This window comes from Toxoplasma gondii, chromosome VIIa (genome assembly GCF_000006565.2).
Source record: "Toxoplasma gondii ME49 chromosome VIIa, whole genome shotgun sequence".
Taxonomy (NCBI): domain Eukaryota; phylum Apicomplexa; class Conoidasida; order Eucoccidiorida; family Sarcocystidae; genus Toxoplasma; species Toxoplasma gondii.
Window position 1 is genome coordinate 2,962,085 of NC_031474.1, and position 14,540 is coordinate 2,976,624.

Below are 14,540 nucleotides of genomic sequence, written 5' to 3' on the forward strand. Positions count from 1 at the left end.
GCGCGCTGCTCGCGTCCTCTCCCCTTGCTGGGAATGGAAAAACCGAGTCAGATGCAAGACAGACCGGCCAAGTTGTTTGAGAGGTGCTCTTTCCTCTGTGGCAGGGACACGCCACACACACAGGGTCTGTCGTGGATTTTTCCCCGCGTTCCGGTCTTCTCCGTCGGCCGCACACCGCGGTGTGGCTGCTGGGCCTGCATGTGCGCGAGGTCGTGCCCTGACACGGAGAAAGCTCTTTTCTCGGACGAAAAGGTGCCCCTCTGTTGAGCATTTGGTCTCTGTGCCGGCAAAGACAAAACTTGTTCTGCGCGAAAACACTGAATGGATCGCGAGGGTCTCGCGAGTCCACCTTGCCGCTCCCATCCGCAGAGTGTCGGGGTTGACGCTGGTCTGTGCCGAGTCCCGAAGCCCTTCTGCGTTCCTTGACAGATGCGCGTTTCAGTGTGTGCTTTGCTTTGAAGAAAGAGGAGTCATTCTCACGCTCACGTCGGCCAAGAGACTGGTTTAATGTCTGGGCATTTCCGCTCGACTTTCAATGGCAAATACAGGAAACAACAGTGTCAACGGACATGCAGAGAGCAACCACAAAAACAACGGGACCCGGGAGACAGCAGAGACCGGCGAACGCGCGCCCGAGAGTGGAATGGAGCTTTCTTCGTCAAGTCTGACTGACCTGTGGAACACACGACTTCCTTGTCTGCTTCCTCGGCTTCTGCATTGGCGTGGACGCTCCATCGTGCCCTCCTTGTAGAACTTGCCTCAAGGGTCCCCGCTGCGTGACTCTCACGTGTCTGCTGGTCGCAGTTCTTCTCGAAGAAGATCACTCGTCTCCGTTGCCCGGAACATACGCGTCTCGCTGACTCGCGCGGAGTCGACGGAAGCGGCGACGGCCTCGTCGCGTGCACCTCTCCAAGGCCGGTTTCGCTTCTGTCTGAGCTTGCGCCTGGCTAGCCACAGTCGACCCTGTGTACGTACACCCGAAGACTCCGCCCCCCGCCGTCGACCTCTGGACTCACAATGGAGCCTTCTACAGACGCATGCATCCATCGCTTTTCCGCATCCATCCCTCCGTTTGACCCTTTTGCCTTGTCTGCGGGAAACCCGCAATCTTTCGCGCGCATGCTGCGTGCTTCCAGGGGAGAAAACGCTTCGCGGCCTGCAGATCTCCCACCCCCCAAGACGGCAGAGGACCACCGGCACAAACTGCGCATCTCTCCCCTGCCAGAACCTTCCCATGCGAGTGCCTCTCCGACGTCTCGTTCCCTCAGTTTTAATCCAGGGGCGAGTCTTCAAGCGCTCTCTCCCCTTTGCATTCTGTGCTCATTTCGCGTCACCACGCTGAGTCCCCATTCTTTCTCGTCTTCTTCCCTCCCTGCTTCTTCCTCTCCTTCCTCATCCGCTTCTTCCTCTCCTTCCTCATCCGCTCCTTCTTCCCTCTCTTCCCCTTCTCCTTCTCTCGCTGCTTCGTCCTCTCCTTCTTCCCTCTCTTCGTCCTCTCCTTCTTCCCTCCGTCCTTCCTCGTGTGCTTCCTCTTCCTCTCGTTTCTTTCTGAAGGCTCGATGTCCGTCGGGTCCTTTTGGAGTTCCTTCCGCCGTTCGTCGTCCTCCTCAGTCCTTCCCTGTCTTCTGCCAGTCACTTCCGCAGTCTTCGCGATCCTTTTCCTCTGAGCAGCCCACCTCTTCTTCCCCCTCTCTCCCTTCGTCCTCGACTTGCGCCTCCCATGTAGCTCCCTTTCCTCTTCTGTTTGCCTCGACTGCGCGTCGCCCGGAGGCCAGAGAAACCCGCAGCGAACAAGGTGTACAGCCACCGGAAACGGAGCACGCAAACGTGAATCCACGTTGGGCAAAACGGTTTGTGGGAGCAGACAAAAGCGCCCTCGCGTCGGGATTCGCAGCCGTGGTCACCTGCTGTGTTCTGCATCCTCTAGACCTCATCAAGACGCGACTCCAAGGTGAGACAAACGGGCTGAGCTGCAAACAAAGGACTCTCTGTAACTGACACTCAGGAGTGAACTAGGCACTCGAATAGGTCTGTGACTCAGCGTCGAACAAGCTATTCAAACTTCGCCGATCCCTCTTTTTCTCTTCCTTTCTCGGCGTCGTTCTGCGTTTCTGTCTCTGTCGTCCCTCTCTTGTTCATTCTCGCCCTCTCGGTTTTCTCTCTTCTTCTCACTGTTGCCCTCCCGTCGCTCTGCGTTTCTGCCTCTGCTTGGATGGGCCTCTGGCGTCGGCTTGGAGATTCGCAGTGCCTATGCTTTTCATTCGATAGTCGCCTTTCGTACATTTCTGTTGACGCGCTCTCCGTCCTCTCTCTTTCGTTTTATTCACTGACCTTGCTTCCGTTTGGCTTGCTTCTCTCACCTCCATCCCTGTCCTCTGCATGCAATGCTCCTGCGTAGTCTCAGCCGTGACGGCGGGCGCGATTCCAGCGTACGCTTCGTCTGCTCAAGCAGTTCGAGAAATCTGGAGAGCAGAAGGAATTCGAGGATTATGGAAAGGCGTGTCAGCGACCGCCGCTGCCTCAGGGCTGTCCTGGGGTATCTTCCGCTATCTGTGAGGCTTCGCGAAAGATCAGGTTTCTTTCTCGAAGACGCCGAAGCCACAGAAGAAAGTCAGCGAAGCCGAAAAGACCGCGGCGCAACAGCAACCAGGAGGAACACAGGTTCACAGAGAAGAAACGAAGGGGGGAAAAAGAGGAAGGAAGAGAGAGAGTAAGGGAGGTTCAGACAAGCCTTGAGAAGAACGCTGGACGCAGGAACAGTGGAGTATAAAGCCAGCGAAGACAGCTTTGTTTCTGGACTAGGAAGCTTTCTTTTATCCACGGGCTGTTTAGGGAATAGCGCGTCTGATAGACGCAAAGGGCACACTCGCTGCATTCGAAAGAACTGTCGAGACACTGCGTTCAAGGACTAAAAATGTTGAGTGTGGAACCGGTTTCTTTGTTTTCGGTATTCGCTGGTTCTCTGCTCAGCTTCGACGTCTGGAGACACCAACTCTCAGCGGTCTCGTCCACATCTCCGCGTTGGTCTCCTTCTCCCATGTCCGCCGTTCTCGCTTCTTCTTCTTCTCCCTCACCTTTCTCGTCGTCTCTCTCTTCTCCATCTTCTTCCTGTTCTTCTGTCGCTTCTCCCTCATTTTCTTCCTCTTTTGTCTCTTCTCCGTCTTCTTCTTCTGTGTCTGTTCCCGACGCTGTTCACATAGACTCTCGCTTGGGCGAAGGAGTTGCTTCTGCCTCCGCTCTGCATGCACCGGGCTCGCAGGCCGCCTCTGGAGGAGCAAGGTGGGACTCGGCAGAAAGCCTTTTTTCGTGGATTTCAGCGAAGGTCAGACGCGGAGATGCGACGGACGAAGTCGGACCCCACACACGAGAAGAGGCCGAGACTCGGCGAGGAGACAGCGGCGCTGCCTCTGCGTCTGTTGCGTCTTCAGCGACCGGCAAATCGCCTGACGGGGAAGACTCCAGAAGCCGAGCTGTCCAGACACCCGGGGAGACGGCGAATAGCTTGCTCGCGGCGACCCGGGGCGACCCGGAGTCGAATCCTGGAAATGAAAGACTGTCTTTGCGTGAAGCAGAAACAGACAATGTCGCGTTTCGTGCGAATCTTGTAAGCGAAGGCGTCATGTTTCAAAGGGCCGTTTTCGTTGCGGTCCCCATTTCCTGAGAAACAGAGCGCAGCTCGGGATGTGAATGTCTCTTCTCTCTCCTGGTTGCGGTTGTGTGCTATTTTTCGTGAGTGGTTTCCTCGTCACCTTTCTCTGTTTCGAGATTGTTTCGTTTGCCTTGCTTCTGGTTATCGAAGCCCTCCTGCATGCATGCGGCGACCCGACATTCCGGACATTCGATCCGCGTTGAACGTCGTTTATTTGGTGACCGCATCTCCGTCTTCTCAGACACTGTGTGCAACAACCGATTCGTCGTTGTTTGCGTCTGTGTATAAACTTCGCGTCTGGATGTTTTCGTCCTGTGCATTCGCATGCAGTTGCGAGTTTTGCAGGTTTTGTGCGTCTGCATGCTGCCCGCCGTTGCTCAGGCTGCGAGTATCATCGCCGGATTCTTCTCGACCCTCATCACCCATCCTCTGTGGCTTGTCAAGGCGCGCATGGAGATGCAGGCCTACGAAACACTGGTGCGACAACAAGACGTGGATGCAGAGAACGGGAGGGTGAAGCCATACAGGGGGCAGGAAGGCAAGGGAGACAGGAAGAAAAGGAGAAGGAGAGAGCGAGAGAAAGAAGAAGGGAAGGAGAAAGAGAAAAGGGAGGAGGGAGAAGGAGGAGAGAGACGGAGAAAGAGAGGAAAGTATGCACTGTCTCAGTGTTATTGTAGCTTGTTTTCGTACGGCACTTTAGATCGCCTTTGTTAGCACAAGAGGAGTTACGCTCACTGCAGGTGGAGAGAGAGAGAACAGACCAGTGTTGTTTCAACAAGATTTGTTTCTCCTTTCTCAGGGGAGAGAGGGCTGGCCACACTACCGGAACCCCCTCGACTGTCTCCTCAGCATTCGCCGCGCGGGGGGCGTTCCGGCTCTCTATGCAGGCTTGGGTCCTGCTGTGATGCTCGTGCCGCATGCAGCGGTGCAGATTCTCGTCTACGAGGAGATGAAGAAACGCGCGGACATGAGTGACAGGTAAGTTGTGTGTGGCGAACGGCCTCCACACCACGTTCGCTGAACTGCGGAACGTCTGCTGAACGATTTCTGAGATACGGTGTTGAACACTGCGGGGATTAAAGTCGGTTGTTGAACAGGCCCCTTTGGATTATGTAGAAGGTGAAGAGGAAGTCGATTTATCAAAATCTGTGAAGGTCTCTTCAGAAGGAATTCATAAGCGATCAATCGTCGTCGCCTTGCTGTACTTGGAGGATGCCTCGAATCCGATGCAGCGTTAATACGACTCCCTGTCAATAGCCATTTTAGCTTGCCTGGTTGCGGCTGCATTGCGGTCGTTTCACATGTCTTCTGCTCACATTTGGGGGAAGCGGTCTCTCCCACTGAGGCACTCTGCCTCACGTGCGGTAGCAGGCGAACGGATGCTTTGCTGTGGTTTGTCCTCAAAAACGCATGTTTCAACTAAGAAACAGTTCTCTTGCTTTCTTCGTATCCTTCCCAGTTTACTTTCACCATCTGCGGCAGAACGAAAGAGCTCATTCTCTCCGGGGCGCGTCGGGGCTGCAGCCACACAAATAAAGAGAGAACGGTATAAAGGCCGTTGCAGATCCCGCGTCAGATTCTGTACGTGCATGTTCTCTCATTCATACTTATGTATGCGGTTCCGCAGGTGCATCCGCGTTTTCTGCGTTCGCTGAAGTCTTGCTATATAGAGATGTAGTCTGTGTATTCGCGTCTGTTGCGAGCACGCAGTTCTTTACGTGACGGCGCTTCGTGGGTGGATGTATCGGGAATCCCTGTCCTGGACTTTTGTCTAGGCATGCATCTTCCCCAGTCGCCGTTCGAGTCGTTCGTTCATGGAGATCCACGCGCTTTTGCGTGTAGCGATCTCAGAGGGCTCAAGGTGTAAAGACGAAGAACAGGGCTCGCTTTGGATCTTGACTTCAGCGTAACTGGCTTGTGTGCACCAGAATGCCTGCGCGATGACGCGTGCTCTATCAAGGAAAGCCGCGTGTCTGGGTCGGATTGGCTCTTTCGCATGTTTCTCTCCCTTACGTTTTTCTATTTCGCCTGCAACTGCAGACACCAGGACGACGAGAAAGGTTCCAGCTACGGCATGAGACCCTTTGTGTGGGGTGCTGTCTCCAAATGCGTCGCGATCACGGCGACGTACCCTCTCCAGGTATGGCGGCGTCGCCCAGATGAGCTGTTTCCAGTGCCTCACCGTTCAACGCCACCCTCTCCCGACTGCAGGCGTCCATCACCGCATGCATCCCTCTGCATGCAGATCTCTCTCTGAGCTGTACAGGACTGCTCAGTGGCTTACAAGGAGGCGTCCTCCCTGTGTCTGAAGTTTGTCGGATATTGAAGAAAGGTGCATGCACTCACTCGTTTTCAAAATATATATTTGCACCTGATGTGACACAGATACTGGTGGCGTAAGTATACATATAATTTATATATATATATATATGTATATTGAATATTTGTAGATATGGCAGTGCTTTTTCGTCTCTGCATCATGCATGACGAACCACAGTGTCGTTTCGGTACAGATGCCTGTGGAGTGTGTGAATGTGTGCCGACACACGGTCCTGCCTTCGCTCTTTTTATCTGAAGACGGAGGTCTTTTTCTTCTTCTCTGTGTTTCTGAGTTCTGCAAGAAGGCGCCTCAGCGAAGTCAAACAGATGCATGTTCTCCACCTGCGTGCGCTGGGAATGCTCTCAGGTTTTGCGTGCCAGACAGCAAGTTGCAAATTCGCCGTACTCCGGAAAAAATTTCCTGCAAATTTCCTACGTATGTTGTTCCTCTGTGTAGGACAACTTTTTCTCTTTCAAGCGGGACTTTCCTGTCGTCATTCCTGCCTTCATCGATTTCGAGGTCCCTCTTTTCGAACATGCATACACAGTCATCTAATTATATATATATATATGTATACATATGCATATGCATATATCTGTAAATAAGCATGTACATATGCTCATGCAAAGACGCTTGTATATATGTATATATATATATATATATATATATATATATATATATGTAAATAGACATGCATAAGTATTTCTATGTATATGTATGTGTGTATGTTAGTAACTATTTTTCCTTTGCCCCGTCTCTGTTGCCACGTGGAGAGGGTTCGTGTCGGTGTGTGAGGAGCAGGCGCAAGCGCGTCTTGTCAGTGGATGCATGCAAATCGTTGGTGCCGTTTCGCATGCTGGTGGAAATTGTGTTTCAGAGGGTGACCGAAAGGAGCAGAGAGAAGCGTTCCGCAACGAGGAGTTGAATGATCTTTTCGCAGGTGTGTGTGTGTGTGTGTGGATGCATGCACCTTTTGCGACATGCAGTTCATGCTTCGACAGGAAGGATTTCCTTCGCTCTTTGGCGGCTACTTCGTGCATCTGCAGCGGGCATGTTTGCAGAATGGAATTATGTTCCTCATTTTTGAGCACCTCGTGGGTTCGCTGCAATCGCGCGGCTGAGAACGCATTGCAAAAAACGAAAAAGACGTCCACAGAACCAAAGTGCCCTGCCCGGATCAAACAAGAAAGAGCCCTCATGCGAGTACCCCACCATGCATACAGAACTATGTGCATGCGCCCACACCTGCATGCATGTGCACGCATTTGCATGCATGTGCACGCATTTGCATGCAAGCATTAACATATAAATATATATATATATATATATATATATATATACATATGTGTATGTATGTACATGTGTGTGGGAGGTGAAATAAGACGCTTTTGTCCAGCGGCGGATGAGTCGGATGTGTCAAGTTGCATGTATGTTGTCGAGAGCGCCTCTCTGACTGCATGTCATGTTGTTTGTCCCAGACTGGCGTTGTGGTAGTGCAGTTTGGCTTTGTGAATCCGGAGCGGTTTGCAGCCAAGCACTCCGGAGTGCTGACTCGATGGCGAAAAGGCGCTTTAGAGTCACCAAGTTATGACTTACTGGAGGGTACATTGCCCACCAAGGCAGCCGCGGATGCTGCCCAGGTTTCTGCAGTTCTTTTGACTTTTCGAGCAGAACCGCAGCAGACGCGAAGGCACCGAGTGAGCTGAGAGAAGGCCGCTCTCCACAAGTTCTCAAAGAGGGACAGGAGAGTGTCTGGCGCTCGAAATAGCGCGGAGACGACGCTGACGAACGGAACCTGTCACCGTCTGAACCAGTAGTGGATCTCGTGCTCTCCAGTTCGCGTCACACAGTTGTAAATACGTGCCAGGGAACATTTCGCCTCGGTCACACCGGTACGCTCTCCGCTAGACACGGTTATCCGTCATACACATGATCATGACAAACACACTGCGAGCAGGGAAGAGCTATTCAGGGTTTCAGCGATCAATCTCGGACGGAATATTCCCCAACAAAAGAACCGGTCATTCTGCACAGAGTACCTCTCCCTGTACGATGCTCACAGTCATCTCTCACGGTACTAGTCTGCGCTGTATGCACATGCCTACATAAATATATATATATATATATATATATATATATGTGGTTGCTTGTATGAAGAGTGGGATTCTGCCTCAGAGAATACCTCCGTTAGTACGCTGATGATTTTCTTCGCACCTGCGTAGTTCTTTTGTGAGAATCACGGAAACAGCCGAAGCAAAGCGTCTGCGACGCGCAAATGCTCGAAAGTGAATCCATATCTACAACGAAGAAGTGGAAGTCTATCTGATGCAGCGTGAGAAGAGCGAGTTTTGGAAGTTTTCTGCTCTGAACAAATACACAACAAAGTAATGCAAGAGACTGCAAAAAAAGCACAGGCTTCTTATTTGACGCGCTTTTAAATGAAGACAGATGTCCAGACTGCACGCAATTGGGACCTCATGAGGAAAGCTGACGTCGGCGCGGCGTAGACAGAAGTCAACCTGTCTCTGTGCACCTCGGAGTGGAAATCTTTTCTTTTTCTTCATTGCGTTCCTAAGTCTACAACCGGCATCTAGTCAAGCATATATATATATATATATATATATATAGAGAGAGAGAGAGAGAGAGAGAGGTAGATATCGATACCTATACTCACAGATATATATATGCATATGTGGTACTTGTGCGTATATGTGCGGATGCGTTAAAGCGTCCTGCAAAGTTCGCCGCGGGCGTTAAGCAGATATGCCCAGTGTATCTGCAATGTGTAAAATCTGAATCTCTCTCGATCTACCAGGTTGATGAATCGATGTATGTCTACGTGTATGTGACTACGTATAAGTAGATACGTATTTGTATGCAGTAAATGGCAAAGAAGAATGCTGTGTATCTGCTTTTGAGTCCGTCTCTATTAAGATCGAAGAATCCAGTCTTCCACTCTCTGCTTCCCTGGACGAGTGTGTGGAGCCGAGACGCCAGAAAAGCGTTCCTCCCGTTTATTTGTATGTTGGGTGCGGTCGCCCTGCTGCAGGCGTTGGTTCTTGGTTTGTTCTGACGCCCAGAAACTCTTAAAAACGCGTTTCGATTTGTCTCATCGCAGCGCCGCACATGCAAGTGAATTTCTCTTGTTACCTTTTCAGAATATAGGCCGGGCGGGGGTCTTTCGAAAAAATGCGTTCTTCCCCGCTGGCTGGAGTAGGGAATTTCCCGGTGAATGCAAGTGTTTCTGTTTGTTGAAAAAGATTTGCCTTTCCAACATTTCCGGTCTTTTCTGCGGTGTGCTTTCACTCCTCTCTCGTCGACCTCGGGGCACACACCGCGCCTTTGCTTCGCGGCAACGAGAAGCGAGTTTCTTCGGTGAATTGTCAAAGCAAGAACTTTGGTTGTCTTTTTCTTTGTCTTTCTTCTTACCGGAGAGAACACAACTGCCTGACTCTCGAACGACTGGCATGCTTCACAGGATCTCTCTTCTTGAGTTGTCCCTCCGTTTTCTGGACACAGTCCGCTTCTCTGACATCGCCCGGTGTACAGACATCGGAACGCTAACCCACCGCGGGAGCCGTCTGGTGCAACGCCATTTTCACTTAGAACATTTTGCTATTCTCGTTCGCCGCGCTCTTCCTCTGCCGAGACGCGTTGTGTTCCGCTTGTCTCTTCAAGAAAGGAGGCGTTTTCTCTTGCAGCTAGAAAGGAACGCGGTCGTAGCGACAGAGAGGACGCGAGACAGAGATTCCCTCCGCTCGTCTTTTTCTTTTTGTCGCACGTCTCTCTCTCTGTTCCAGTGTATGCTGGCGCTTCTTCTCTCTTTGAGCTCCGTTGTGTGGTTTTTCTTGTTTCTTGTCACCTCCAAAGTTCTACTCTTTCGCCGCATCTTCCCTGCCTCTCCGTCCTTTCTCTGCGTTCTTCCCCTCCTCCCTCCTTTCCTCGGTTTTCGTCCCTCCCCCACAAACTTCTCTCGACATCCCTCCCTCTCGCGAGTCTCTCCGTCTCGGCTTCTCTCCCGGGCGTTTGTCTCCTTCACCTCGTTTACTGTCGAGTCCCTGTCTCCTGAGAGCCTCTCGCCTTCTCGGCGGTCTTTTCTCTCCCTGCTCTTTTCTCCAGTTTTCCCTGTTCTTCTCTGTTTCCTCAAAATGCCGAGCGCAGAGGGTAATGCGGCGACGCAGGGCGCCTCTTATGCGTCGATGAAAGTCCAGGAACTCAAGGACCTTCTCAGCCAAAGAGGTCTGCCCACGACTGGAAAAAAGGTAGCTCTTGACAATCTATCCGATCTCCTGCGACACTCCACTTCCTCCTTATGTGCATGCACGCATTGATAAGAGTGTCGACGTGATTTTCTTCGCTACATACATATCAGCATTCATTCCTAGTGAGAATATATATATATATATATATATATATGTTACTGTGTACGGATATAAGCATGGACTCGCGCTAATGCTGTGGCGAGGCCTTTTCTCGAACAGAAGAGAGACAAGGAAGATGCCACGGATGAAGTCTTCACTTCAATTTTCGTGTGAGGAGCAGAGAGGGGAAGAAAGGCCTTAGTTCACGTCTGTGTGGACTCTCATCTCCATCTCTATAGAGGCCTGGCGTGTATCTCCACATTCCTCGTTGCCTCTCTCTCTTTGTATGCCATCATCCGTTTCTCTCGCATGCTGTCTCTCTCCCTCCCTCGTCTCTCCGTCTGTGTTCAGCTGAACCTGTGCTGTCCCCCACAGTTCTTACCTTTCTCCGTCTCCCTCGTCTCTTTTCTCTCTCGCTTGTTTTCTTCAGACGGACTTGGTCGAGCGCCTGCTCCAGGCAGATGTGGCGGCGGGGTCTGAGAAGGCCGCGCCTCTGGCCGTTGACGCTTCGCTTCTTTCCTCGGCGCCTCTTGAGGCTGCGCATGCAGACGCGCATGCAGGGGGGCTGGAACTCTCTGGGAGCTTCGAGGCGAAGGAGGCGGCCTTCTTGGAAGGTCTCTCGGAGTCGGGAGCCGCGGCTCTGTCTGCCGAAGGCTCGGCAGGCGCCAAGGCCGCTTGCGGGGTGCCTGCAGGGTCGACGGAAAAGCCAGCAGGCCAGGCTCCGGCAATTGAAAACATCAAAATCAGTAAGGCGAGGAGACAGAGAGAAGAGGAAAAATAGAGGCGGAGAGAAGGAAGACCGCGTTTGTTACTGGGAAGGCGACTTACGAACCACCAATGTAGACTGGTACAAAGAACATACCGTATCCTCCGTAGACAGCTGGGACAAGCGATCTAAATTCGTGATGTCCTCTTGTCCTCTTGTTGCGTGACGAACGGGGTATTTAGGAGTAGTTTACATGAGTTCACGTTAGTGTGCAGTTTTTTTGGGAGGTAAGTTGCATTCTGTCTCTAAACCATATAACGGCCGTAAGCCACGCTGAGGCAACAGGCAAGGAGAGCTCTAGAAGAAGAGAGAAAGCAAGGGAGGAGATGAGGAAGAGAAGGGGAAGAGACGAGGAAGAGGGAGAAGTGGAGAACGCAGAGGCAGACAGAGAGAGATGAAGAAGGAATCGGGGATAAGAATGCAAGAGAAGTTAAGCTTTGGACTGAACGGAGAAGAGAAGAGGAAACAACGGCAGTGGATTTGCAAGAGATGGAGACACTTGTCTCGTTAGAGACGATGAGAGAGAACGTGGGGTCATTTGTACAGAGCCAATATCTTTATATTCTTAATGCCAGGTTGGTACCTTACGAGAAAACAGGGAGAAGATTTTCAAAGAGATGAGTGAAGCAGGAGAAGAATGAAGCAAAATGAAAAATGGAGCAAGATGACTAGAGCACTAAGTGGAATGAGAAGGGAAGAAGATCAAAGAGGGAACAATAAAGAGGTAGGAAGATGGAAATGACGAAGCTCAAGGAGAGCCTACTTGGTCGTCACAACACAGCAGGAGAAAGAAACGCCCGTCGAGAGAGGAATCTCCAGAGACCTGCGTGGAAAGTTGCGCCTCCGCTTAAAGAGCCAACATCGGTTTTCATGTTCTTTGTTTCTGTCCGAAAAAGTGATATCTGAAGAAAACAGATGACGCGCTGTTCCGTTTCTGTTTGTGTTCCGGCTCTCGTTCTCAGCGCAGTCGATGACGGAGGAGGAACGTCGGGCTCTGCGGAAGGCCAAATTCGGTGAGGCTTGTTTTTCCTCTCTCGTGTGCAAAATCATCGCTTCTTCGCTCGCTCCTCCCAAGTGACCCTCCAGCTTCACGCCAACCTGTGAAGCATGCGCCTGCAAACGCATTGAAACTCTGTCTCAATCTCTCTGTCTACATATATATATATATATACATGTATTTGTTTATATGTTTTCATCTGCATGCATATGAGAATATGTAAGTGGGAGCAGATGTGTATACGCTGTCCTCTTCGTGGAAATGAATATAAGGGCGTAGTGCGTTTCTGTACAGAGGAGGAGACAGCAGCCTTTGGGAGCGTTCCCTGTGGGCTTGGTGAGACAGTTTGGTCCCCGTTTGCATGTGCGTAGTGGCAGATCTGCACTAAGCGGCAAACGTTGCTTTCTGGATTTCTCTTTCGTTGCTCGAAGGTACGAAGACTGACGACGAAAAGAAACTCGACCGAGCGAGACGCTTCGGTCTGTCCGTCCCCGAACTGGAGGAAGAGAAAAAGCGACTCCGAGCTGAACGGTTCGGCAGTGCCTCCGGTGCAGCTAAGACCAGCAGCATCCAGAGTCTGGTGAGAAGTCCACAAGGCGCATGCAGACAGATTTCCTCAATTTCTCTGCAAACGCTTGGGGGCGGGGGTGTTGCCTGGGGTCGTCTGTGCTGCAAAGCAAAGCGCGGAAACTGAGAAAAGTGCACAGTTCGTTTCCGTTCATGCGACGGCCTTTGCCTCCCTCAAGACAGCCATATATATATATATATACATATATATATATATATATATATATATGTAAATATTTGCATACATACATATATATCTAGATAAGTATTTATATATATATATATATATGAATACACGCGCATGTAGATAAATGCATATACTCGTAAATCTGTAGGATTTGGTTTGTATGGTTGTTCCCTTGGCTACAGGGGATCATGTTCTTTTCTCTTGGGGCGTGCATGCATGTGCAAGTTGTGTGCGTGCGTGGTTTACATAACATCTGCCTGCAGCCGGTGGACAAATTGGAAGAAGAGAGAAGAAGAAAACGGGCGGAAAGATTTGGCATTGTCAGTGAGGTAAGACCGATTGCGCTTGCGTCTCGGGTGATCGTACGCCAGTTCACGCAGCGGGGGTGTTGGGTTCGTCGGAGCTCTGGCGCCCAGTGTGCACAAGACGAGACTTGCATGCATGTGCGAGCGCGGGAACGCAGGACTCTTAGTGCCTCCTCGTTCTCGTTTAACGACATTTTGTTCTTCGTACATGTTCTGCTCATTCAGGCACTGAGTGAGACAGACACGTCGAGCTACATTTCCTGATGTATACAGCTATATGTATACATATATATTCATATATATATATATATATATATACCCAGCTGGGTACAAACATATTCGTGTACGCGCGTCTGCATAGGCAATGATATATATATATATAGATATATATATAGATATAGATATATAATCAGTACACAGGCGCTGTGTGGTTTTTCTCATTTTTATATCTTCGTCTCGCAGGAGGAGAAGAAGAGGAAACGTGCAGAGCGATTTGGAGTGACATCTGAGGAGGAGAAGTTGGCGAAGCGTCTCCAGAGGTTTTCGAGCCCAGCTAGCGGCACCGCATCGTCGCCAGCGCCTCCTGTAAAGGTTACCGGCGCCTGAGAGGGCGTGGGCGCGAGGCGGCGTAGCTGCTGTGCAGAGAGGAGGAGCAAGCGTGGAGGACTGGTGAAGAGGAGCATGTGCGGCTCTTGTTTCTTCTCTCTCCCGAGCAAGAGCGGGTGGATTCTTGCGCCGCAGCGACTACATGCATGCGTTTCTTCCCATACAAGCAGCAAGCGAGAGAAGAGATTCTAGACGCGATGTGAAGCAGCTGGTTCTTCCTGTGGAGTGCAGTGACCGCAGAAATGTCGTTTACTGGGCGGCAAGTGCAGATCGCGAAGCTAGCCACGCATGCAGAGGGCGCGGTTAAACGCAGACAGCGACGACCTTTCCGTTTCCGGAAGCGACGGTGACGAGCTGTCGCATGCAGTGGCACTTGAACAGCCCAGATCCTTTTTTCTGAAGTGTCTCCTGGGTGAATCTGCGAACTCAGGGGTGCAGCCGGCAGAGGGCGTCGCAGCGGCGAAAGACAGAAGCAGAGAAAAAGACAAAGAACAGGCAAGGGCATGTTCCACGGAAGCGACGAGCCCGGTGGGGAAAGGAGACTGCCACAAGGAAAGAGATGAAAAGCCTAATCGTAGAAAAGATACACTCTCGTGTGAGAGTGCTCTGCTTACCAAGAGAACAGGTTTCGAATGATGAGAAAGAAAGGGGAGGAGTGCAATGAAGTAGACGGAGAGAGACCCGAGGCCGTCCAGCGCCACTGCTTGCAAGAAACGCCTTTTTGAGGTCGCGGAAGTTCCCCTCGCAAGCAACAGGAGACTCTCCGCCGTGTGGGCGCTTGT

General features: G+C 51.2%; 2 protein-coding genes across 2 annotated transcripts; both read left to right on the forward strand.

The window, feature by feature from the left end:
- The first annotated feature begins 251 nt into the window (after positions 1 to 251).
- On the forward strand, positions 252 to 6,472 carry TGME49_202880 (carrier superfamily protein). The gene is made up of 6 exons (XM_018779227.1): positions 252 to 1,951; positions 2,399 to 2,552; positions 2,971 to 3,604; positions 4,031 to 4,126; positions 4,449 to 5,789; positions 6,336 to 6,472. The coding sequence occupies exons 1-5, from the start codon at positions 1,018 to 1,020 to the stop codon at positions 4,629 to 4,631; spliced, it is 2,001 nt and encodes a 666-aa protein (XP_018637381.1). The 5' UTR covers positions 252 to 1,017; the 3' UTR covers positions 4,632 to 5,789; positions 6,336 to 6,472.
- Positions 6,473 to 9,436: 2,964 nt separating this feature from the next.
- On the forward strand, positions 9,437 to 13,758 carry TGME49_202870 (SAP domain-containing protein; the record flags this gene model as incomplete). Its single annotated transcript, XM_002367529.2, has 6 exons — positions 9,437 to 10,231; positions 10,761 to 11,076; positions 12,059 to 12,109; positions 12,525 to 12,673; positions 13,111 to 13,176; positions 13,615 to 13,758. The coding sequence occupies 6 exons, from the start codon at positions 9,437 to 9,439 to the stop codon at positions 13,756 to 13,758; spliced, it is 1,521 nt and encodes a 506-aa protein (XP_002367570.2).
- Positions 13,759 to 14,540: the final 782 nt, after the last annotated feature.